Source organism: Cyphellophora attinorum (assembly GCF_001299255.1).
Source record: "Cyphellophora attinorum strain CBS 131958 chromosome Unknown Contig4, whole genome shotgun sequence".
Taxonomy (NCBI): Eukaryota; Fungi; Ascomycota; class Eurotiomycetes; order Chaetothyriales; family Cyphellophoraceae; genus Cyphellophora; species Cyphellophora attinorum.
The window spans coordinates 344,268-369,271 of NW_017253232.1; the positions used below are offsets into that span (position 1 = coordinate 344,268).

Consider the following 25,004-nt stretch of genomic DNA (forward strand, 5'->3'; position numbering starts at 1 on the left):
AACTCAGTCTGCTCAAATGAACCTCATTCTTTAGCAAAGCGTCAAGCTGCAGGAACGATTGATCGTGGATTTTATGGCTAGAAGAGGTCTGACAGTTGAGAATGTTTCACTGATCAAAGAGTAGATCCTCACGTGAGCCTTACCGGGGCGTTAGGTCGTAGGAACGATTTCGCGTGGCTTCCCTGACCAGGGCAGGCAGCTGCGAATGTAGAAGTGCTAATCGATATCCCTCACAGTGATGCTCACAGGGGAAATGAACCTCTGTGATCATTACCTGCACACTTCGGCATGTCGGATGTGAACTACTCCACGGCAAGGAAAGTGACAGGACGTTGTAGAAGATATCGAAACGGCAATAGAGAAGCCTGCCGGGCATTTTTCGAGAAGTATTGTCACGTGATGACGCGCCCTCGAGTCGCGTTGGATCCACTTGGCTTCGCGTGAATAACTCCATGATCTTCGCCACTTTTTGAAGCCCGCCCTAGGAGTTGCTTACCCTTGCTCGCCACGACCCGCACACTGATCAGCCAACATGACGCAGACAGAGGTTGATGAGTACGAGATGGGCGGGGGCCCTGGTGCGCCGACGCCGCTGTCGGCCCTCGTTGTGAGTACTTCCGGTGTTACTACCACCTCGAGGCGGGCAGCTGACGAGGTCTAGGGCGTCGCTGGCCTGACCGATCGGGACATCAAGCTTGTGGCCGATGGCGGTTATCACACTGTCGAATCGATTGCCTACACCCCAAAGAAAGCCCTTGAGCAGATCAAAGGCATCTCGGAAGCGAAGGCGACGAAGTTGCTGCTTGAAGGTACGCAGGTCTACGTCCCATAGCTGGTACATACTGACTTTCGCAGCCTCGAGAATGGTACCTATGGGCTTCACAACGGCAACGGAGATGCATCAACGCCGTAGCGAGCTCATTGCTATCACGACAGGGTCCAAACAACTCGACCGATTGCTCGGTGGTGGCATTGAGACTGGCTCGATTACCGAGATCTTCGGCGAGTTCAGGACGGGAAAGAGTCAGATATGTCACACACTTGCCGTGACTTGTCAGTTGCCGTTCGATATGGGTGGTGGCGAGGGCAAGTGTCTGTACATTGACACCGAGGGTACATTCAGACCGGTCCGATTGCTTTCCGTTGCCCAACGATATGGACTAGAGGGCGAGGAAGTGCTCGACAACGTGGCCTACGCCAGGGCATACAACTCAGAACATCAGTTGCAGCTCCTACAGCAAGCTTCGCAAATGATGTGCGAAACTCGATTCTCGCTCCTCATCGTGGACTCGGCGACATCATTGTATCGAACTGACTACAATGGACGCGGCGAGCTGTCCTCACGGCAGTCTCATATGGCAAAGTTCATGCGAATGCTCCAACGCCTGGCAGATGAGTTCGGTGTCGCAGTTGTCATCACTAATCAGGTGGTCGCACAAGTCGATGGAGGACCAAGTGCAATGTTCAACCCTGACCCAAAGAAGCCGATTGGTGGCAACATCATCGCTCACGCCAGTACGACGCGTCTAAGTCTCAAAAAGGGCCGGGGAGAAACGCGAATCTGCAAGATCTATGACAGTCCCTGCCTCCCTGAGGGTGACACACTGTTCGCGATCTATGAGCATGGTATTGATGACCCCAAGGAGAAGGAGGCGGAGAAGGAGTGATGACTGGAGCGGGAGACGCAGCGAGCATTTCGCGAGGATGCACTGTCGCCTCATGGACTTCGAAATGTATTACTACGGGTGCACATTCGCCAAAATCTGGCTGGGAAGGCTGCGCTGGCGAGAGTCACCACGCTTTATGATGAATGAAGAAATGTTAAGTGAATTCTAATGTGAGGCCTTCCGAAGCATGACCTTCATGGCCTTAACCAATGGCTTCTGAACGTGCGTTGAATGATGACCAGTAGATCAACCACAGCGCATAATGGCTGAACACAAAAGCAGGTTCTATCTCGGCACGGGCGGGTCGAAGGCGAGATGAGATGTGGCTGGCATGAATTATAAGATCATTAGGCACCCTGTTATAGGCTCGAGGTGCCCGATCTACGATCCACTTCCGCCCTCTAATGTCTTGGCCTGCATCACCATCCCATGTCAATGTTTCCTGCTGTGAGATGCATTCCGTTGCCTGGAGCGTGAGCCGTCCTGCGCTGCAAAGTCAGCTTCGCACTCGACCCTTTGTTTCTCTCCGTAGCTTGTATAACACGTCTAGACATCTTCATCGACGGATATCTGTGTGCTTGGGATAATAGAGCCCGGCGACGTTGTTGCGCTGCCAATTTCCGCCCGTCGCGACCACCGCGGCGCGAGTTTGATCCCGAGGCAGGAGCTACCCTGACCCGTAGGGAGACAGAGCCATCTGGCTCGCGCAAAAGGTCCTGACCATGTCTCGTGAGTCCAGCACTTTCTCGTCTCGTTTTACTGGCCTAACGAGTCAGAAGAAGCAAATGGTGAACATGATCCGGTGCCACAGGGTTACGAGCACGTTTTCGAGACGCAGCAGGGCACCGGAGACGGTCCTAAAGTCATGAGCATGAGCGATCAGCTAGAAATCATATGTGGACCTCTTCTGAACTATCAGCGCATGAGCAGTGAAGGCAGCGATGTCTTCTGGCATGGCTCGGTGCTCGTGGTTAGCAAGCCTGGCCAGAAACTACCTCGACTCGAACTTCGAGCCCTCGGTGCACACGATGGCAGAGCGACCTCGCCCACCGGTATGCCTTCGTCCGCTGTGGACGGTCTTAAGCTATATGCGGACCCCGAGAAGACATTCTGGCGCTTCACAATCAAGGTGCCTTTCGCAGATGTTGAGCAAAGATGGCAATATTCGCTGCCCAAGACTAAATTCCTCTCGCACGCAAGCAATAAGTCTGAGTCGCGAGAGTTCGTTGTGCCAGCAGTGACCGACTCTTTCCGCATCATGTTCCATTCGTGTAATGGCTTCTCTGTCGGCACAGACGAGGATTTCTGGAACGGACCTGCACTGTGGAACGACGTTATCCGGTTGCATGAAAAGCGCCCATTCCATGTTATGATCGGTGGTGGTGACCAGATTTACAACGACAGTGTTCGCGTAAGCGGGCCGCTCAAAACGTGGACAGCCATAGGAAACCCCGAGAAGAGGCGCAAGTTCCCTTTCGACAACAAAATGAGAGCCGAATGCGACCAGTTCTACTACGACAACTATACTCGCTGGTATTCCACAGAACCATTCGCCTCAGCGAATGCACAGATACCCCAGATCAACATTTGGGACGACCATGATATTATCGACGGTTTCGGCTCCTATACCGACCATTTCATGAGATGTGCAGTCTTTCGAGGAATTGGTGGCGTTGCCTTCAAGTACTACTGCTTGTTTCAGCATCATACTGCCCCGCCAGTATCGACATTCACAACCGACGCTCCGCAGACGATGTCTGCAAATGAGAAGGGCACGGCAAGCGTCGACCCAAGACAAATAGAGAACACCTATATCTACAACAGAACTGCTGATGATCCAAGCTGGATAGTAGGCAAGAAACCTGGACCGTATGTCGAGGAGCGTTCAAGGAATCTGTACATGCGGCTTGGCAAGCGGATCGCCTTCTGCGGAATCGATGCTCGGACCGAACGCACAAGGAAACAGGTCAACTACCCAGAAACCTACAACATGATCTTTGATCGACTCGAGAAGGAGTTTCAGGAGTCTCATGGAGAGATCAAGCACCTCATCTTGTTGCTTGGGGTTCCAATCGCGTACCCTCGTCTGGCGTGGCTGGAGAATATCCTGTCCTCGCCTTTGATTGCGCCGCTCCGGCTGCTCAACAAAAGGTTTGGTGTGGCTGGGGGACTGTTCAACAAATTCGATGGCTCGGTGGACTTGCTTGATGACCTCGACGACCATTATACAGCTAGACACCATAAGCGCGAACGCAGAGAACTCGTCGTGCGTCTGCAGCAGCTGGCTGAAAAGTATGCTGTCCGCATCACGATCCTGGGCGGCGACGTGCACTTGTGCGCGTTCGGCCGCTTCTACTCCAACCCACATCACTCCATTGCTGCAGAGAACGATGCTCGGTACATTCCGAACATTGTTTCTTCAGCCATCACCAACAAGCCGCCTCCAAAAGCTGTGGCTAACCTGCTGGCAAAGCGCAACAAGATTCATCATCTGAGGGATGGCAATACGGATGAGACCTTACTTGAGTTCTTCGACAAGCAACCTGGTGGCAACGTCAAAGGAGCTGATTGGAACAAGGCGACCATGCCAAGTAGAAATTATGCTTGCATCACAGAAGTGCCCGACAACGACGGCCCTACACACGCGGTCAACGGACAAGCGCCACTGACCAACGGCAATCTCCCAGATACCGGACTGGACGGTAAGGAGAGACCGAAGAAGTACAGCCAGAACGGCAGAGAGCCATTACACATTGGAGAAGAAAATGCCGGCACCCAGCATCCGGCGGCCGATGGCATCAGTGACCGCAGTCCACTAAAGGGCGGCCTGAATGTAGCGCTGATGGTCGAGATTGACAACCACGACCCTGAAGGGCGAACAGAGGGCTACGGATTGAGCAGTAGGCTTGTTCCATTGCATGCAATCAGTATTGAAGCTAACAAGACCGTTTAGTACCCAAGCTTGAGATCATCAAAGCTACGGCGAACCGTGCAAGTCCACCACCGGCATAGAGATCCGGGCGCGCTCTCAACAGCTTCATCGGCTGGTGCTATATTCGACTCCATCCGTATAGAACATGCAGGACGCATGCCATCTGAGATCGAAGGAAGCAGTCGAAAGCGAGGATATTTCGACCAAGACCGTTCTGCGTGGGCCTCCACCTGGCTCACCTACTCTACCACCTGGATCCCGCCAGATGCATATTTTGTTGTCTTAAGTTTCTGCATAGGATTGGAGGCTATCACCGCCGAGAGCGGTTTCCTTTTTGTGTTTTGAAAATACCCAAATCGTTCAACTGCAGAAGCGCCATGCAGGATGCGCGGTCTGGCAGCCAATCAGCAATTTTGCCAGTTTGTTGGTCCCCTTAGCGGTGTGATAATACGAGAGTCTTTGGCAAGCCATCGACGCGGATGTGGTGGTACCACCATGCCGGATGTTGCTAGACGCAGACGTCTGGGCCAGGGTTTCTTGCTCGGGTGTAAGACGAAGGGCCATTTGAGACAAGCATCTTCGATTCTTCACACCCTCTTCACTGCCAAAACGGGTCGGATCGCCTGCTACCACGAGGAACAGCGAGACGACTTGGACCAAAAAGGCATCACACCAGCTCAAGCATTGTGTCTTGCCTGATACGAGCCAGCGGAGATATTTGTTCTTATGCACTTGGTACTGTACTCGAAATATAGCCACCCGCATTCAGCCGTCTGAGAATATATCCTGGCTGCATTGCATTTGCATCACATCGTATCTTGCTACAAAATCATGACTCGCGGGAGTGCGACCACCACCACCCTGTTCTTTGTTCTTTTAAGATACGTGTGCTGCTAGAGTTTAGCAGGGCCGATGGGTTCAGCACGCATATCTACGTAGCTTGAGTTCAGGTAGTCGGAGATCGAGAAGCAAAGCTTGAGACAACTACACTGTGGTTTGGTGATTTGGTTTGCCTTATGCCTCGAGGCATTTGTGACGTTCGATGCCATAAAGCCCTATGTGATAATTCCCTGTGTCATTTCAACAGTGCATCTCTGGTCTCTTCTGTCGTTCGAGCCATTGCCTTGCGTTCCACGCCTTCCCTTCACTACCTCTTGACCACACGGCAACGACACCATCACCACGTACCATCCGACTCTTGAAGACCCATACACAATATCACACCCTAGTATCGTAGCTCAGTCCAGGTACCTTCAAATTGACCCTGACATCCTGCACCGCCCTAACGCCCACGAAACTATTCTTCTTCATCCTCTTATCCGTCGGTCCCAACGCAACACCACCCTTCGAGCCGGCCGCATCATACCCGGCCATCGCATTCACGCTTCCAGCAGTCGGTCGGTAGGATTCGAATTCGTAGCCCTCACTCCCCTGTTGTTGTTGAACCCCAACAGCAGCAGACTTCCAATCCCCACTCCTCGCCAGCCCAGGATCATACGCTCTGAAGCCACCCATATCCCTCTCCCGCTCCGCCTCCAACACCTGACTCATCTTCCACCCCCGCCGACAGCACTCCAACATCAGCAGGCCCGCGACAAAAATCACCCACATGATCACATCCTTTGCTTGCGCAACGGAAGCCAGCCTTGCTGCGTTGTCGGCGCTGTCGATGGAGGGGGTATTTGAGAAAGGATCAGAGGTAGAGGGGAGTTCCCGAAAGCGGGATTGTGGGCACCAGCCGGGGACGTTGCCCTGCCGGCCGGAGAGAATGGGGGCGAGCTCGCAGGCGGTGCAGACTGTGGCCTGCGCGAGCCAGCCGAGGGTGTAGAGGGCGGTGAAGATCATGAGGGTGAGCATAGTGGTCGAGGACGGGGGTTTGGAGCCGCCGGGTGAGGTGGGGAGGGAGCGGTGGCGGGTGAGGGCGGCGGGGGAGAAGGAGGGAATTATGCGGAAGTGGAGGAGGGCGAGGTGTATAATCGTGTAGAGGAGGGAGATCTATTGGCGCGAAAAAGAGAGGGTTGATTAGATGAGCACGAATGAGGAGATGAGGGTGGTCGTGTGATGCGATGATGTTCGAAGCATGTGGGTGAGGAACCGAAGTCTCGTGTAGACGTCTTGAAGGGTACCACAAGCCTGTGACCAGGTGCTGTGGATCAACCCGAATCGACAACGACGACTGCAGTGGAGATATAGAGCGGCCGTGGTGCCTTATGGCTTCCCTAGAGCAGATGTCATGAGTCGAGAATGTGAACTTACGAGTGGAACGAGTCCGACATAGGCACATAAGCCTCTGAAATTTCGCTATCGTCAGTGTCTGCAAGTCTCTTGGCTCGGGTGCTGGATGGAGGGTGGTTACAGCCAGCTTCCAGATGATCCAACCATGGGCTTAGACCACATGGCATAACGAGTGGCTGCGACAAGAACGAATAGGGACCCCGCGAGGGAGAAGACCAGCAAAAGAATGTGGACCGTCTGGAAATGCATCGCTGCTGAGGTGGTCTGATATCTTCGTACGTTAGTATGAGTTTCGAAGTCCGGGATCCTCCCACCTTGGATCCCCTTTTCCTCTTGACTTCTTCAGATATGTGAGTGGATGAGGGCACTGCTTGAACGAATGGTGTTGGGAATGGGAAAAGAGAGTAATTATCTGCGCACAGCGCCCCGACGGCCAGCGCCTTTCAGAAAGGAAGAGAGGGTTAGTGTAGGTAGCGACAGCGGTCCGACAAAGAGGAGAACAAGAAAAGAAGCCTCGCAAGGGGATGACGATGTACTTAGGCTGGGCAGAGACGTCGGCAGGAGCGGGAGTCCTCAGACGACAGCAAGTACGGATCAGACTTCGACCGTTGCTCCTGCCACCCACAAGCTGAGAAGCAGCCAAAGCGTTTTGCCTTGAGCGACGTTTGCAGCCGCAAAGTCTCACGTTACGAGCCATTGACCGAGTCTAGCGGTGGAAAACGAACCTTCACCTGCGGATCGTCACTCATCTGGTGCGACAAGAGCGTTCGCGCCGATAAGCTCCTGTCTCAGATCACCCAGCGCCGTTGGTCATCGATGGGCTTGGCGGTCCATCTACTGAAGTCTTCAATGGAATCCATCGAAAGGCTGAAGCACTCTCGGGAACGAGATCTCCTGTAGTCGAAGCTCACTCGCTTGCCCCGGATACAGCGCATTGCCGAGCGCTTGAAGGAGAAGATGATCGCATCAGGGGCGGAATGCTCGCTGCTTCGGGCACCGCGATGCAGCATAGAGGAGCCGCTGGTGTAGCAACAGACTGTGACCTACCGCGAAGATGAGACGGAAGTGTTTGAGCCTCAGCGAAGCGCTCTGAGCGAGGAGTTCGTTGGCGTTAGATTCCAAGGTTGACGTTGAACGTGTTTCGCACCATCCCAGATCTGACGTCTTTGGTCTTGGCGCAGCTGTGCCACTTGAGGTATCGGTTGAATTTGGGGCAAAACAGCTCCATGCTTACCAGTAGCTGTTCAATTCTTGTTAAAGCACTGGCAAAAGATTTTGTAGCGTCTTCTCGAACGCTGGCACAGAGCAGTCTGTGGCAGTGTCACTATCTCCCCATTCCACGCGATGCCGAGCGAGGCATACCAATACGGACTCCATAACAATAATCGCCTGGTCTGTCCATTGAGTTTCGATTGTTCTGGGGCCCTTTCCAATGATGTTTTCGACTTTGCGTTGACACTGTTTCCTGCTTCTGCAAGCGACTGGCGTAGGTGCTAGCAGCTCTGTGTCACACAGCACAATTTGACGCTCTGCCACGTCAGTCAGCTCACTGTGCAGAGACGCAACGCAACTGCGGACATGTCTTTCCTCGAACACGAACAGGCCCATGCATCACCTCGTACGTTTGACAGCTCTTGGCTCCAATGTCTACAGATCAACGTCGTGCGCACAATAGCGGTGAGGTCGACTTGCAGTATCCTTCCTGACCACCACAAGTGCCCGGTGGACAAAGCTGTCTGCGCTAAGCAGTCGACCTGCCGAAATGTCGGGCCAGCTGCAGAAACGTTGCTTATCCTTGATCAGCGTGCAGATGTCAGGCGCGAAAGTCTGGAATACGATCGCCTGCAATCACCTACGTCAACGACTCCCGAAATGAGAAACAGCAGTTCATTAACACCTTCGGCAGGCACCACGGATCACCTTATTCCGGGTCCTTCGTAGCAGTAGCTGCCGCCACCATCGGACTCCACATCCGACCACATATCAATCCTGTGCCTGTCAGTGATGGTGACTTGCCTAGCAGGCACCTGTCATGGATTTACAATTCCTATAACTTATCACGCGGTCGTTCGTCAGATCAGCTACGGCCACTAAGAGTTGCGCCCCTGTACCTAGGGGGTGTGTTCCACAGTCAAGAATTCCTGCATTTAACCGCTGTCAGAATCACGATGCATTGCCTAGGGCTTGAGCAATGCAAGGCGAACCTTTTTTGGTACTTCACAGCCTCGATGTCACGTAAGCGATCATTGGGCAACAGAATATGGAACCTCGCGATCTGGATCGGCCTATCGATCTTGCCAGGCAGGGACGTTTCCAGAGATCTCACGATAGGCGATCGCGAATAGCAAACATCGGTAGCAAAGACGAATTAAAGCTGAGCTGAACGAGTCGCACACAGGGGAGAGGACCACAGGCCGCTACGAGAATAAGGAACATATCTTCGACGAATCGCAAAAGCATGCAGCGACAGGGCTGTCAGGTGGGTAGGTGCACGAAGGACAGGGTGCTATTCCCTTCTGGGGAGTCTGCGGGCAAAGCAGCTGTTCATCTCCATCATGTCAATATCGACCGCAGGCAACGACCGCTAATGCACTAGTCAACATGTCACGGTCGATCGCTGTCTGGCTCCTTATCTGTTTTACTCTTTCTGAGAAAGGGGAGATTACAATGAGCTAAATTATGCCATCCTTACCGTCACCACAATTACGGCTTTGGCACCCGAATGGCAATATACCGGAGAATCATGCCCTGCTCGCCTAACCTCGTAAACTGGAAACCCAACACCATCGCTTCCAAATTCCAATATTTTTATGCGCTGTTGATCTTTGATCCATTCAAGCTCCCTTTTATGCTCCATGTTATCATCCCTCGCATCCCAAGCGACACGTGCTGATCCACAGCCTTTCCCGTTTCCATGCCTGAGAGTACTCCATGCGCCCCCAGATCAACCATTGATCGGCAGAGCGAGGCTGATACGACCAGGATGCGATTGGCGGTGGAAAGTCTTCAGGCGATCAACCATGCAGAACGTCTGTTCCGGACGTCAACACTGGGGTTAGTACAGCACGGTATTGCTCCAGACGACTTCGCTCAGAATCATCACTGGCCCATCCGTCTCGTATCCCTGGGCTATTCAACCCATGTCGGAGCAAACGCACTGAACTCTTGATCTTGCATTAGCCTGTCCATATCGTCAACGGTCATCTGCACCAGCACTTCCGTGACCTGCTTCCGGTCATCGTTTGGCAGCACGATGCAAGATCCCGGGTCTTTCGACCACGGTTTCCGAACCCAGTCAGGACGGCCGAGACCGAGGTCTAGCGTCGCTTCGTAGAGACCCAGCTTCTGCCAACTGGTGATGTACATATCTGCCCCTGATGTGCGATTCATGCTGCTGCCCATCAGATCTCGTACGTCGACGTTCGGGTCGGGATCACGGGCTAGCGCGATGGCTTGTCTGATGTACGGCTCGTCGACTCGTCCGATGGCTTGACGAATCGCGCTGGCTGTGCGGGCCAATGCTGGGAGGCGATTGCTGGCGGTGATGTCGCAGAGATGCGCCATGGGCAATTCTGTGAGGGCGAAGTCGACAGCGGCGCCAAAGTAAGCGTCCGGAAGCGGGCGGTTCAATTTGCTGCGAATGTTGACGGGAGTAAACAAGCGTGAGTGTGAGACGCGATCGAGGTGTGGTGATCGTGACCGAGCTTTCGTCATGTGGTGCCACAGAAGAGCCTCTGGTATTTGCAGTCAGTATAACTCGACTCGAGCAGCTTGTTGGAGGTCAGAAGCACTTACGTAGTACATCATTTTCCGAGATGAAGTCTCCAGCTTCTGCTGTCGTCCTTAGCTCCTGCCATAGTGCCAGAAGTCGGTCCTTAGGGAAGGTGAAGATGCAACCCCTTCCATCCGACTTCGGACGAGTGCTGTGACTGGTTGTTGGCCTGCGATGGTGAAACAAGCGGTCAGAGATCTGATTCGGAAAGCTCCACGAGAGATCTCTTCGGACAATGGTCTGCTGATTGGCGAATTCGCTTAGCCGTCGATTCAGTCCCAGTGTGTCGAAGCCTTTGGACTCGAGGTGCCGATCGAAGGTGAAGTCGTCGTGCAGTACGCTCCCGGTTATGATCAAGCCCATACCTGTGCCGTCACTAATGCAGTGGTGGAGATACGTAGAGACGATCAGACCTCCTTTCACCACATTTGCTTGCAGGCGAAAGACTGGAGCTTTGCCATCGCTGATACCTTCGGGCAAAGCAGACACAATTTCGGGTCGAATAAGAGAGGGAGGCAGTTTCATTTCGTTAAGCTCTTTGTAGTCGTAGGGTATATCAGCCTCTGAGATGTGCTCAAGCTTTACCGAAGGATGCCCGGCTATAAAGTCGTGGTCGGTGAAATGAATCTCTGCGAGACCGGGTTGGGACTCTGAATTTGGCGCTGGGACCACATGTCCGGCAAGGTATGGTTTCGCATCGACGACTTTGCGTGTGAACTGATTGAGTCGCGTGACCAGTAGGGTCATATCTGTGTTGTCGGGTAGTGGGTATGCTAGACACACTCGGATGTATGCTCGGGGCATGCAGTGTTCGATACTAGAAAGCTGGATGACATGCTCTTTGTGAACGTACTTTGAGTCGGAGTCGCCCTTCAATGTTGAGGTCGCCTTCGCAGCGTGCCGCTTTTCGCCATTGAGGCTGTTGGTACGCTGTGGATCAGAGTTGTGACCATTAATGCCCTCGCTCAGTCCCATTGCATATGGCTTCCCAACGATGATGTCCAAATGCTCTCCACTGTCGCCCTCAGCTTTGCCAGTGCCTGCACCGTTAGGGACAGGCGGATCGCCATTGCTGAGCTCCATGTACTTTGTCATAAAGAAGCCGTTCCCATTGGCACTGGGTAAGGGATCGAATGGTATGGAACCTGTTGAATAGCGTCGTGAGGGCGACTCGGACAAGCTGCTTGAGGTAGTCGAGGGAGTCGTGGTCGATCCAAGCAATGACGGTGCTGTTGAATCATTCGACAGTCTTGGGCGTGCTATTGGCTCGCAAACGGCTGACATGAATGTATGGAGAGCTTTGAGCTCACCGCGGCACACAGGATATATTGTATACAACTCTCCAGGCAGCGTACTGACTTGCCGACGGCGTGATGGGGTGACAGTCCTGTAGAGATCTGATAAGGTTACTAACGGCACGTTCCAGGAACCGTATCCCATGGTAAGATGTGGTCGTCCACTTTCAGGACTGCATCCCACCACTTCTGACCAGTAGGTTGAGCACAGGTGGTATGCTATCTGAGTGAAAAGCGACAAGGATCACCCTAGCTGTACTGTCAAAGACGTCCGGATACTTGTTGCACGTAAGGGTTGTTGACAACACCATAGATTGTAAGTCGAAGAATGGTAAGATTGGCTCGTGCCTGTTCAAACAATTCCGACAGAGAGCCTCTTATGCGAGTCTGCGAGTCAAGTAGCCAAATGATTTCTGGAAGATGTGGAACCTGCCTTGCCTGCCTCCACCACCCATCATGACTAGTGTTCGGCAGGGATGACGAGCAGGGTGAACGGCTAGGTAGGCGAGCAAACTAGGCTCGAGATGTCTTCGTGATGAGGGCAGCTGCATTCTGCAGACGTCTCTAAATTGCTTGACCGATACTGCTATCAGCTTCGGAAAGTAAGTGTACCCTGTACAGATTCAAGCCAGGCGGCCTAGTATGCTGTCGGCGGCTACTTTCGAATGCGCTAGTGACATCCTCCAGGAGCAGCTGGCTGTCTCGAGCTGATCATTCTGCCGTTGAGTGCGCCAGCTCTCTGGATTCGATCAGCTTGAAAGCAATTCGCTCAGTGCTGGGGACGGGATTGCCCATGGTCAAAGATAACGCTCGGCGTAGATTGCTATCGATGGATCATAAAGGCCTTTGACGCTGGGCACACGTTTACTTCACGTGAAATCGTGCGAAGCTCGCATGGTCTCGTGCAGGACGGTGAGCTGAACGCCACTTCGCAATCGACTGAAGAATCGTGACCAGCGAATGGGGACAGAACCTAGCCTGCATATCTTTGCGAGGTGGTATTCCTCTCCCTTTGGCAACAGGAAAGGACCGTGACTGATCGACAGTAACGCGATCAATTGTCGTGAGAACGCGTGGTGAGAGAAGCGGTTTCTAGCGGTGGAACGTTCCTCACGAGCTTGCTAGGGCCTAGAGTGAGGCATTGAAGGCCCATAGTTCGAAAGCATTGACTTCTGCAGACAGGTCCTTCTGGGAATCTGCGCATCACGCAAGCCGATGCTCATTTAGCTTCAGGCTAGAAGCGCAGGCCCGCGCGGGGATGCGGGAAGTGACTCACTCTGATCATCTGGCATAGGCAAGACCCTGCTCTGAAACCCAAGGCGGGTCCTTGGTGGCAAACCGCGGCAGGCGCTGTACATGGACTGCATTCTTGCTTGAACATAGCAGGACATGCATTACTGCAGGTACCGAAATCCCTGGTCGGAGGTCTCGATGCCAGCAGTAAATATGTACAGATCGAGTTAAGTACTCGTATCGAAGAAAGAATTCATGTAGGGCGAAAGTTGCAGCTTCGGGCAGCGAGGGACGGCGCGCCGGTAGTGCCCTCTCCCTCTTCCACGCGCATGGAGCCTTGGGTAAAATATTTGCTTTTGACCAGGTTCAACGCACCACATCACGAACGAGCAGGGCTTAAGTGGGAATCGATTGCGTGCATCAGTTCTCGGCGCGGATCCCGCCATGCTGACCGATCGAGCCCAGGCTTAGGCGTTCATTAAATTTGAGCATTTCTTTAGGGAGTCGTTCTTCGAGAGTCCCAAAGAACAAGTGTGCATGCCCAATGTGCCGTAGGCTTCGCGCAAAGATGAACCTTGGTCCGGCACAAGGTTGTAAGGCTTTTGCCCGGATCTTGGACCTGTGTTTGAGGCGACCAACGCTGTCAGGCCAAGGTCATCCTTCTTTGCGTGCAGAAGACAGCGCTGACCGCTACATCGCAGCAAGGGAACGACGTCCTGTGCGACTCGTTGCCTTGTAAGGTGCCGAGGGTGCGAACTACAGTCTGCGCTGCGGCTGCTGCCGGGACTCAGAAAATACGGCCTCGATGGACAGGGAAGGTGTAAGAAGTTCTCCTTCCCTAGTCCGCAATTCGCAGGCTCCGCATCTGACAAGGCCACGTAGCATCAATGCCCCGGGTGTCGAAGATGATTGCGTTGTTGCCGTCTTGCAGTACTTTCTTCTGATGATGTTGTGCGCAGACGAGTCAACGCGTTTTGCGAGCTAACCCTTGTCTGCTTGCTGTGTGACATCGGAACGGACGGAGGCATCCATAGGTGGCATTGCGGGTTGCCAGCTCGACCGCGGGCCAAGAAATGGTCGTCGTTGAATGGCTAAACGTCCTGTCCTGCAGTATGTGCTGCCTAATCGGTGCTGTTCTCCGCTACTCCTGATGAACAAAAGCAAGTCGAGCAATCGACCGCATATTTGTGCCTACGCAGTGGACCCACGCAGCAAAGAGCACACTGCAGATTACTGTATGCCGCAAAGGACGGAGGAGCAGGAACAATGATCGCCTGTCGGCAGGTGGTGTATGATCCACCACAAGCCATTCGCCAGCCAAAACTCATGATAGCACTTCCATCACCACATCTTCACTACATCATAGCAAACCTATGGAGTAGTAGCACCTGTTGGCTGCGTTCCACGACGGATGGAACGATAAGTCCGCCTCCCTGCTCAGCAGTATTTGAGAACCAACGACTCCTTTGCTGCCGTCTGCGAAGATGTGGCAAGAGCAGTATGGAAGGAACAAACCTCTCTTCGATGGTCAATCTCCTTGGATGTACTCACATTGCCACGCAGTGAGACTCAGTCCGAGCAGTCTGGCAAAACCACATGGTGACTACCATGGCGGATCCGTTTGAGCCTTGATTGCACCCGCAGAGGTACTGTATTGCCATGGAGGCATCCAATCCGCAGCACTGTGGGCTTGAATGATGGTGTTCGCATGTTCACAACGAACGTTTGGTTCCCCAACGTGTACAGAATCTCCTGACTTCGAGGGACAGCAGATGTGCCTTCGCTTAGGAGACGCACTTGATCTCACACTCGTTGAGATCGGGTGGCTGCTAAGCACTTTCTAGGAGGTCGAGGGTAGGCACGAGTCAGTCCGGCTTCTGGCAGGCATGAAATGCTAGCGGTGCATCCTCCCTTGCGCTGAATGCTGGGTTACGGTCGCTGGATCGGAGCATTGGAAGAAGGCGATATGAGATGGGACAGACCTTGAAGTATGGTTCCCGGTATCGCGTTCGGCGTCGGTAGTATGATAATGAATCGCCAATGGCCTTGGTCCTGACACAGCCCACGCATCTAGCTTCCTCCGCTTCTCAGCGGCTTGGATCTGGTCCCAAAAATGCAAAAAAGCAAATTCTTCTCGACCGGGGAGTTGAACCCCGAGCTGCCGGGCAGTGGAAGTGCGTCAATGGTCTTCTATTGAAAACCGGCGATGTTAACCGTTACACCAGTCGAGACATTTTTGAATCCAACATCTTAGATGCGGAATCTGAAGCAAATTTGGGACCGTTGAATATATATACGTCATCCATGTTGGGGGCTCAAATCGGAGAAGAGGGGCACGCGGGGCCGCTACTGCGCGTCTTTGAAGTCGTGATGGTTCGTGTATTCCACGCTCGAGACTCCCTGATGACCACTATTCCTCACAATCACACCAGCGGCTATCTGAGGAACACCGTCTCCCGTATCAGAGCCCTGGGGAACATTTTGATCCCATCCGCTCCCTCAGTGACCACCGGATCCTCCACGATGGACTCTGCAGCCCGAGCTCACTACCTTGCGGACTCCCCTCCAACAGTCGTTCGTCTAGAAATCGCACCGCACTTTGATGCCCTCAACGCCCAGCAGAAGCGATATGCCCACCACATCTCCCGTGCTGCATTCCACGGTACACGCATAACGTTGGCCCAGGTCAGCCCAGAGAGTGTGCCAATCTACGATCTGATAGTAGCCATACACACAGCCTGCAAGGGCGACTACAAGAAGCTGGCTGCTGACACGGGTGCCGGCGATGACGCTGTTCGACAATGGCTTGAGTATGCCGCTCAGTTCTTGGGCAATTGTGGTAACTACAAAGGCTTCGGGGACAGCAAGTTCATCCCTAGAGTTGAGCCTGGCGATTTAGAGAAGATCGCGAAGATCAGTGAAGAGGCCCAATTATTGCTGAAGAAGGCAAGTTCGGTCGGAGGCGGCATCTACGAGACGCAGGAAGCATCATTGATGCATCTCGGGTATCCTGACGCGGGTCACATGTCCACGTACTACCCAGACAGCCAGTCCATCACGAAAGAGGAGATACAGATCGTTGGTGATGTTCTCGAGAGCAAAGGCCTCCCTATTGAGAACACGCGTTTGAGGAAAACCAAAGCAGGGGACTTTGAGCTGCTGGTGGCGAGCAGTGACCCCAGTCCCAGCAAAGGTGACCGAGATCTTGGCGACACAGACAATGTCGAGCTCATGGGAAGTCTGAAAGGCAAGAAGCTCAAGTTTGTCTTCGGAGACTATCAGAAGGAGATGGCTGCCATCGAGAAAGAGATCAAGGCAGCCGAGAAGGAGGCACTAAACGACACAGAAGCCAAAATGATGGCTGAGTACGCAAAGAGTTTCGGTACAGGAAGCATAGAAGCGTACAAGGAGTCACAGAGATACTGGATCAAGGACAAAAGGCCCATGGTCGAGACAGATCTGGGCTTCGTCGAGACATACCGGGATCCGCACGGCGTGCGAGGAGAGTGGGAAGGATTTGTAGCCATGGTCAACCTCGAGCGGACCAAAGCATTTGGCAAACTCGTTGATGCTGCAGGCACATTCATACCCAAGCTGCCCTGGAGCAACGAGTACGAGAAAGACAAGTTCCTCAGCCCAGACTTCACTAGTCTGGAGGTGCTCTCCTTCGCCGGATCTGGAATCCCGGCAGGCATCAATATTCCCAACTACGACGACATCCGACAGAACCTAGGCTTCAAAAACGTTTCCCTCGGCAACGTGCTGAGCGCCAAAGCTCCCAAAGAACCCATCCCCTTCATCCGTGACTCGGACGACGCCGTCTACCGCTCCTGCCGAGATCCAGCTTTCGAAGTGCAAGTCGGCATCCACGAGCTCCTCGGCCACGGTACCGGTAAGCTCCTACAAGAGACCTCTCCTGGCGAATACAACTTCGACCCTAACAATCCTCCCTCGTCTCCCATAACCAAGAAGCCCATCACGACATGGTACAAGCCCGGCCAGACATGGTCCTCGGTCTTCGGCTCCATCGCGTCCTCCTACGAAGAATGTCGTGCTGAGTGTGTCGCTATGGCTCTATCCTGCGAATTCGAGATCTTGTCGCTGTTTGGTTTTGGTGACGGGAAGAACGCCGACCTAAACTCCCCCGCCGGCGACGTGCTGTACGTAGGTTACCTCCAGATGGCGCGTGCTGGTGTCGCCGCGCTCGAGTACTGGGACCCGAAGGCGCGGAAGTGGGGCCAGGCGCACATGCAGGCACGCTACTCGATCTTGCGAACGTTCATGAACGCTGGGGGCGATTTTTGTGAACTCGTCTCCAAGAAGGACGATCTGTCTGATCTGGAAATTCACCTCGACCGCTCCAAGATTCTGAGCCACGGGAGACCAGCGGTGGAGGACTATCTTCAGAAGTTGCACGTCTATAAGTCCACAGCGGACGTTGAGGCAGGCAGAAAGCTTTACGAGGAGATCACAAGCGTGGATGAGTGGTGGGCGGAGAAGGTGCGGCCGGTGGTGTTGAGTAAGAGGCAGCCAAGGAAGGTGTTTGTGCAGGCGAATACGGTTCTAGATGAGGCGAGTGGGGAGGTGAGGCTGGTGGAGTATGAGGCCAGTTGCGAGGGGATGGTGAGGAGCTATGTTGAGCGGAATGTTTGAGGGTCGATTTGGTCCATGAGGGGATGTGGTCCACGGCACGGGGGCTAGACGGGCGCGAAAATGTGAGTGGATTCACCGGCTTCGTCATTAGAAGGGACCACAGAAGCAGAGCAAAAAGCAAGCGATCATGAAATTGCAGACCATAGGGAGTCATCGAGAATCGAATAGCACACTCAACAAAGATCCGCAAAGCAGAGGCAAAATTGGGGGTGGCCTGCTCGAGACCGGATGACTAGATCTTGTTACCCCAGATCTAGAGCGGAAATGTTATTTCTGCCAACACTACTGACTCTCAACCTCCTGTCTAGGGAATTGGGCGTACACACAACAGGCATTTGATGAGTCTCGAATCGTTCAGACAGGAAGGAAGGGGGTTTTGAAAAACTGGCGTGGAAATAGAAGGCTTTACTGTTGACATCGTGGACAGATGTATGCAAGGATGAGTGATGGCAGGGACATTTATATTTTGGGGGCTCTCAAGCAGACCGGCAGACCAGAATGATTGCTTGTTCTCAAACAGCAACATAGTACAAGCTACGTCTGCGGCAGTAGCACAACGAAAGGCCTGCACCTCATCAGTGCTCCTGATGATGCATACATCTGCTTGGTAACAACAATAGTTAGCGGCATTTCATACCGGGCCGAGATGCGTCACGGATGGATTGAAGCATCCAAAAGCCTGCTTGACTGCCCAGACCATGAACAGCAGCTAACTACACCCACACTCCTCATCTTATTCCCTTCATAGACCAGCTCACCCGTCATCAATGAGCATTTCCCCTTCCTCGCCCATCAAACAAGACCCCAACGATCTCATCCAAAACCGTGTAAACCAAATGCTGATTCAACCTCACATTATTCAGGGCAGCACTGACCCTTCTCGCCGCCCCTTGCGCATTACCTCGGCCCACCACTCCACCCGCCAGATCCGGCAACAGCGTCGCGAGAACCACACCCGCCTCTTTCTTTGTCCGACCCTTCTCGACCGCCGATCTTGACTGCGCCACGCGCATCACGCCGTTGGGCCACATCGTGTCCTTCAGTAGCTCGATATATTTCAGCAGGGAGTCTTCTTGGAGGAGTGACTTGACAAAATCGCGCACTTTGCGCTCCACAGTTCCGCCCAATAATTGGTGCAGTACAACAACGACGGCGCGACCGCGCAGCCAGTTGTTGCCACGGTTGAGTTCGAAGATTTCGAGGAATATATCACAGATAGGCTTGACAAAGGGTTCGAGTTCTTTGTCTTCGAAGGAGCGGAGCTCGGCTTCTGCTTCGGCGACCGAGCCTGCACCCGCGGCTTGCTGGTCCAGTGGGACTATATCGGTCTGTGTGTTGCCCAACTGCGTCGTAGCGGCGGAGATGAGGTTCTGTCCCGCAACAGAGAGCTGGTCCAGGACAGTCATATTGCCAAGGAACTCGTCCATACCGTCGGTTACGGAGTTGTAGATGCGGGAGACGATGTCCTGAGTGTTGACGGCGGCGTCAGAGGATGTGTCGAGGGTAGTGGAGATGGCTTGTTGAGAGAGGAAGGAGCGCAGTTCGCGGCTGCGGCAGACGTCGGGCATGCGCAGAAGTTGTTGCATGTAGGCCTCGAGCGCGATGCGACGGTTGTGCAGGAACTGCTTTTGAAGCTTGAGGACCATGCGCCGGCGTGGGAAGTCGAGGTTGCGTGTTGAGGGGTATCGTCGTCGTAGTCGTTGGTGTAGTTCGTGGAACTCGCTATATCGTCGCGTGATGGCCCATGTCGCGGCTGGCATCTGGTCGCCTGCTTGGCGTTGCACTTCGATGACATAGAGTGCGAACTCGCGGCCGTCGTCTTCTTTGCCGACCATGATGGACTTAATCCTAATGCTTGAGCGCCCGTACAGGCTGTTGTCGCTTTCCTGCACGATATACTGCTGGCGCTGGAGTTCTTTGCGGCGAATCTCTCGTTGTAGACTTGCCTTGGACTTGCTCAGTATACGGAGCTCTGGAATGTTGTTTGTCAGCTCTGCCTTGCGAGTCAAGGTATCGACAACGGATTCCTGTGTAACAAGGCGTTCGATGTCGCTGCTGAGAGCAGAGATAGCTTCTGTCAGTCCTAGATCACCAGGAGCGGCTTCATGAATCTCCTCTTCGGGGTCGTCTTTGTTGGCGTCTTGGTCGGCGTACTCGTCCTCAATAAACTTTGCTTCGTCGTCAGGGAAGAGATCGTTGTCAGTGAATACGCCAATGCGAGACGATGTATTGACTAGACCAAGAGTAGAAAGACTAGGCTTTGACTTTCCGACTGTGATGGCATCGATACGAGGCATGTCGAGCGACGTCCGAGGCGAGTCGGCCCCATGAGCAGATCGACGACTTGATGTCGGAGAGCCAAACAATCCGCCAGGCTCTTCTTCAATCTCATCGGGCTCGAAAGGTTCAGTCATGATATTTTCCATGGCAGCTTCCATATCTTCAACCATCTGCCGCTCATCAACAGCATCTCCATTCGCTGACTCATGCCCGACACTGTAGTTGGAATGGGCCAGCGGATCAGTGTCATAGCCGTCATCGAAGAGCGGAGTGTGGTCTCGCTCGCTTTGGATACTCTTAGCATCATTGGAGTTCTTCGAGGTGTCCAGGCTTCGAATGTCGCTCGAAGACAGGGCCGCGCGTCTCAGGTCCTTACTCTTAGTCATGACACCTGAACCGGTCCTGCTCAAGGCTGCGTAGGAGCAGGCTTGACTGCCTTCACAGGAGACAGCGATTGTGGGATATCAAGGAGATCGAAACCAGCTCCTTGATCTGGACTGGTGATCCTTGCATCGTCAGTCGCCAAGAACTTGTAGTAGAGGTCGGACTTCTTGAAAGACGGGTAGTGATTGGTCTGAAGCTGCTCGAGCACGGCCGACTGCGTAGATAAGATCGCCATTCGCGCTTCTCTGTACTGTGCCTGTGTTGCCTTCCGGCCAGCCACAAGAAAGCTCCTGATGGCTTGCTTCGATTCAGTAGGAACGTCGATTTCCGCCTTGGCCATGTATGCTTCCGAAATCCGAGCAATGTCGGTCCGGTCAGCGTCTGTCCACGAAGGCGCTGTTGAGACACCAATCGGGTCATCGCCGAAGTCATCCTCCAACGGATTTCGAAACCCATCAACGACTATCCAGAACTGCACCAACGTCATGAGCTGCTGCCGGTCCATGAACTCCATAAAATAAGACAGCCCTGATGCTGTATGCATGATTTCGACAAGAGTCAGCTCTCTTGTTTGTGGTTTGGACGAGTCCAAGCTTTTGCGTGGCTCGCCCGACAAAGGCGTGCCAGGCAAAGCTCCGGTTGACAGTGCCAGCTTCGTGATTTTCTGGTCCAGGACACGCTTCCCCATCTCAAGGCGTCGCAAATAGACTGGATCCTGACCCTCTACCATACTTTCGCGCTTGAGCTGGCTAGCGACCTGGCTGCGGAAGCGGCGAGCATCAGACAGGTTCTTTGCCTTCCTAATGGCTCGAACAAACCGTTCAAAGGCGCGTTCGCTGTCATGCGGACCCAGCCGAGGAAAGTCAGCCTCTGTCCGAGCCTTGCCTGGTGAGGCGGTATGTTCATCGAGGGCGGCTCGCATCCGCCGCACTGTTTTGCGGTCCTGCAGAGCGGACCGTCCGTAGTTCTCGACGACCTGGTTCCAAGTGTCCGGATCTTTGAGCAATTGCACGATGGGAAGGAGCACCGCACATGCGATGATTTCTTTGACGAGCACTAAGGCTGCGCGACTGCCTAGGACATCTTCCGACACCAATTCTGGTAGGATCCGCACCACTAGTTTGCGGAGATGATCTTGTTCGATTGACTTGGTGTCTGAGAACGACAGCGACGCAGCAGGGTGTAATTTGCCATCCTTGTATTTCGCAGCGATTGCCAGATCGAGCTCTTCGGATTCGGTGATGCTGCGATTCAGTGACCTGCCCTTGACTAGACGTTCCGCCTGATCAAAGTCACGCATGTGAGCATTGAAGATTGGTACAATCTTCGTGACCACGACATTAACAATATCTTCACTGGCCAGTCTCGCAAGTAGTTCTTGTATCGCCAGCCGGATCTTCTTATCGATGTCGTTGACGAACGCAGGACTGGTTGTGATATTACGATACCAAGCAGACACGAAGTCTCGCAGCGCGAAGCCCAACAGCGTATCGATTGCTTGTGAGACCACGAACGAGGAAGTGTACAGGTCGAGCGGCTGATATTGGTCCCGCCGCTTCGCAGCTGCCGCCTCGGTGCGCCATTGCGCCGGAGTTAGAAACAGCGGCTTATTGGCGAGTTGCGCGGCGGTCGGTGCAGGCCGAGGCCGTCGCGAGATGAGCAGAGTAGCCGCAGCCAGTAACACTACCGTTGATACGGCACCGAGCGTGAAGGCGTATCCGATGAAGCGCAGGACAGGGAACGATTGAACCGCAAGTCCCCATGCAATGAAAGCCGCAAATGCTGCCAGGAGGAGATTGTTGCGCGTCAGTAGCATAGTCCCGCAGAGCGCCTTTGGCGGCGACGAGGACCAGCCCTAAAAGGGCCCATGAGCTGGACGTGGTGATAGTGCAGCATCAGGTCAATAATCGTGGAGATGTTCAGATGCGTGAAGTGGAGGATCACGCCTAAGTTTCTGCTTTGGGCAGCAATCCTGGGGCATGTGCACCTGGGCACACCTGGATTACCTCATCCATTTGCCTTGCCAGTGCAGTGTCGCTTCAAGTTTTCGTTGTCGTTCCTTCTGCAACTTCCAGTGCTTGACGACACAGTGCCGATCTCAGCAAGAGGCCATCTCTGCGAGCAGTCAGCAAGTATACTTATAATGCACTTTGTCGACCTTGATAACTGCGGGCGATCAGTGTGATTGGCGTACTGGAATCGGCATTGCAGCGAACTTGAAACCATCTCAAGGCGACGCCAATCTTTCAAGGTGAAGATGATGCGAATGCCGAGAGCGAGAACATTTGTGTGCTACGCGGTTTTGAAAGTCACGCTTGCCACTCCGCTATTGTCTGTCAACAGTAGCGAAGCTGGTCGATCAAGATGGCCTCGAAGCTTGGCTATCTAAGGATGGTGTAGACTAAGAAAGTCCCAATGAGGGGTTCCTTCAACAGAAGAGGCACAGTCGAGTCCACATCCAATGCATAAGAATGGCATCTGTTTCGCAGCTTTCATCAATGCCGCACCCTCGAAGACCGAGACAGAACATTCCTGGAACGATCGCATCAGGTAAGCTGGATTACGGAGTCTTCCCCGGATTCAACAGTCAGAACCATGATCAGGAATGCGGGACCAGAAGCATATTCGAACAACGAACATGCATTTTTGAATCGCCTGTCAAAGCCGCGACTGACAGATCATAACAAACAGCCCATCAAAAGGTATTCAAGAATTGAAATTTGGTTTACAAGTTGATCATGTATATTCGTGCAGTATCCCAGTATACATAAACGACCAACCATGAGCTTGGCTTTGGTATGGTATATTGTGATTTTACGTCTCTTTCAGACAGACGAAGGTACACATACACATCCTGTTCCACACGCGCCCGAACCCGATGATGAAGATCACCTGGTTGGCGGTCAATCAAGATTAAGAAGATATCGCCCAAGGGTATACACCACACAGAAAATGTTCGCAGGCCTGTCCACGTTTGAAGTTGGTTCTTTCCGTTCCCCTTTATGCAGCATGAATAGACAGTCGTTGAATTGCCGATCCCTCTAAGATAGCCACGGAGGTTTCGCTCAGCCGAAAGTTGACTCCGTGGTAGTCATCAAAGGATTGGCGTCATGTCGATGATTGGGATGCTTTACAGAAGGAGAGCCGCAACAGCGACGAAACCAGCAACGCCGGCACCGGTCAGGGTAGCGGCACCGCCAGTGTAGTCAGCAACTGGAGCGGACTTGGTGTAGCTTGCAACTGGCTTCGAGGGCGCAGCAGAGACATCGACCCAGGTTGAGGCAGCGACGGGAGTGCTGGTCGGCGCAACGGGGGCATCGCTCCAGTAGGTAGCAGTGGAGGTTGCCTCAACGGGAACGCTGGTCTCCTCCCACTCTGTAGACATAATTAGCACCCTGTCATGAATGCCTTCTGAACCGTGGTAAACGTACCACCGCAGTCAGTGGGAGCAGCCTCGCAGCTGGTGACAGTAACGTCAACAGTGGAGGTGTAGGTGACGGTCTTGCTGGCGAAAGCAGCGGCAACGAGGCCAAACAGAGCGAAGACTGCGCGCATTTTGATTGTTTGTTGGGTATATTAAACTCGGAGAACGAGGAGAAGTGGTGGGTTGTAGGTTGGTTTGTTTGGTAACGAATGTAGTTGGTTGGACTCGAAAGAGTGGACGACTAAAGAATAGTCAACGTTGTAGGATACAGAGTATGTTCGTGTATGGGAGAGGAGAGAAGGTGCAGCCTATGCAGCGAAGAGGACGTTTTGTATGCTCTGGTCCTGACGGGACCAGGATCGCTAGTGACCTCGCGTGGGGAGATTGCTCCTGGAGAAAATGTTGCTGTAATTGGGATAGGGGTAGCAAGACCACCCCGAGCTAGCGCAGGTACAAAGAAGAATTGGCCAACGAGAAGGGCGACCTCATGAGGAAGCTTCCGTTACAGGCTGGCCAAGCTCAGGGGTGTGGGCGGCCAAGTACCGCGGGTGTCAGTCTCTGAGTGGATGGCCTAAGAGGGCTGCGACAAACTGACAGCAAGGGCCGGCGGTATTATTGCTTTGCACCAGCAACATGATGAACTTCTGATGAGGTTCGTGTCCTGATGCATGCTGCAACTCAAATGAAGTCTGGATGGCGGACAAATGTCGTGTTACCAAGCCCTACGCGACCAACTGTCATACCTTTATGCGGCTCGTACCATAACGTGGGATCCGGAGCATATGTTTACCGCATGCAGTAGGCCAAAAATTCGATTTTGAGACAAGCGATCTCGATGGTGCCTATGAGCTATCCTTTCCCTAGACATCGGGGCGGGAACCGCGCGAATGAATGTCATTTTGCAGAAGCTGTCATTTTGATGTTACTAAAGGTCCTCGGGACAGTGGTTAGGCTGATTGAACCAGTAGCTGCCAGGAGCAAAATTTGGGGGAGCCGAAACAGTGACACATCTGATCGCCAGCGGCTCAGCGATCTGGCCGGAATACGAGAACTTGAAATTGAGTGCCAAGCATCGCACCTGCCAAGAATGGGACGGTTCCAAGGTTGCCGCTCACAGGTGCTTTTTTTC

General features: G+C 53.4%; 7 protein-coding genes across 7 annotated transcripts; 2 read left to right on the top strand and 5 right to left on the bottom strand.

The window, feature by feature from the left end:
• Positions 1–532: 532 nt before the first annotated feature.
• AB675_6223 (DNA repair protein rhp51) lies at positions 533–1,667 on the top strand (the record flags this gene model as incomplete). Its single annotated transcript, XM_018146500.1, has 3 exons — positions 533–607; positions 662–809; positions 856–1,667. The coding sequence occupies 3 exons, from the start codon at positions 533–535 to the stop codon at positions 1,665–1,667; spliced, it is 1,035 nt and encodes a 344-aa protein (XP_018003872.1).
• A 4,150-nt stretch (positions 1,668–5,817) lies between these two features.
• On the bottom strand, positions 5,818–6,456 carry AB675_6225 (uncharacterized protein; the record flags this gene model as incomplete). The annotated part of the gene is made up of 1 exon (XM_018146501.1): positions 5,818–6,456. One exon carries the CDS (start codon positions 6,454–6,456, stop codon positions 5,818–5,820), a length of 639 nt encoding a protein of 212 aa, XP_018003737.1.
• A 3,507-nt stretch (positions 6,457–9,963) lies between these two features.
• Positions 9,964–11,890, bottom strand: AB675_6226 (uncharacterized protein; the record flags this gene model as incomplete). The annotated part of the gene is made up of 2 exons (XM_018146502.1): positions 9,964–10,568; positions 10,630–11,890. The coding sequence occupies 2 exons, from the start codon at positions 11,888–11,890 to the stop codon at positions 9,964–9,966; spliced, it is 1,866 nt and encodes a 621-aa protein (XP_018003679.1).
• Positions 11,891–15,657: 3,767 nt separating this feature from the next.
• Positions 15,658–17,787, top strand: AB675_6227 (putative dipeptidyl peptidase 3; the record flags this gene model as incomplete). The annotated part of the gene is made up of 1 exon (XM_018146503.1): positions 15,658–17,787. The coding sequence occupies one exon, from the start codon at positions 15,658–15,660 to the stop codon at positions 17,785–17,787; it is 2,130 nt and encodes a 709-aa protein (XP_018004132.1).
• Positions 17,788–18,551: 764 nt separating this feature from the next.
• Positions 18,552–20,453, bottom strand: AB675_6228 (Sorting nexin-12; the record flags this gene model as incomplete). The annotated part of the gene is made up of 1 exon (XM_018146504.1): positions 18,552–20,453. One exon carries the CDS (start codon positions 20,451–20,453, stop codon positions 18,552–18,554), a length of 1,902 nt encoding a protein of 633 aa, XP_018004138.1.
• Positions 20,454–20,473: 20 nt separating this feature from the next.
• On the bottom strand, positions 20,474–22,267 carry AB675_6229 (Sorting nexin-12; the record flags this gene model as incomplete). The annotated part of the gene is made up of 1 exon (XM_018146505.1): positions 20,474–22,267. The coding sequence occupies one exon, from the start codon at positions 22,265–22,267 to the stop codon at positions 20,474–20,476; it is 1,794 nt and encodes a 597-aa protein (XP_018004064.1).
• A 1,314-nt stretch (positions 22,268–23,581) lies between these two features.
• On the bottom strand, positions 23,582–24,006 carry AB675_6230 (uncharacterized protein; the record flags this gene model as incomplete). The annotated part of the gene is made up of 2 exons (XM_018146507.1): positions 23,582–23,826; positions 23,883–24,006. 2 exons carry the CDS (start codon positions 24,004–24,006, stop codon positions 23,582–23,584), a joined length of 369 nt encoding a protein of 122 aa, XP_018004019.1.
• Positions 24,007–25,004: the final 998 nt, after the last annotated feature.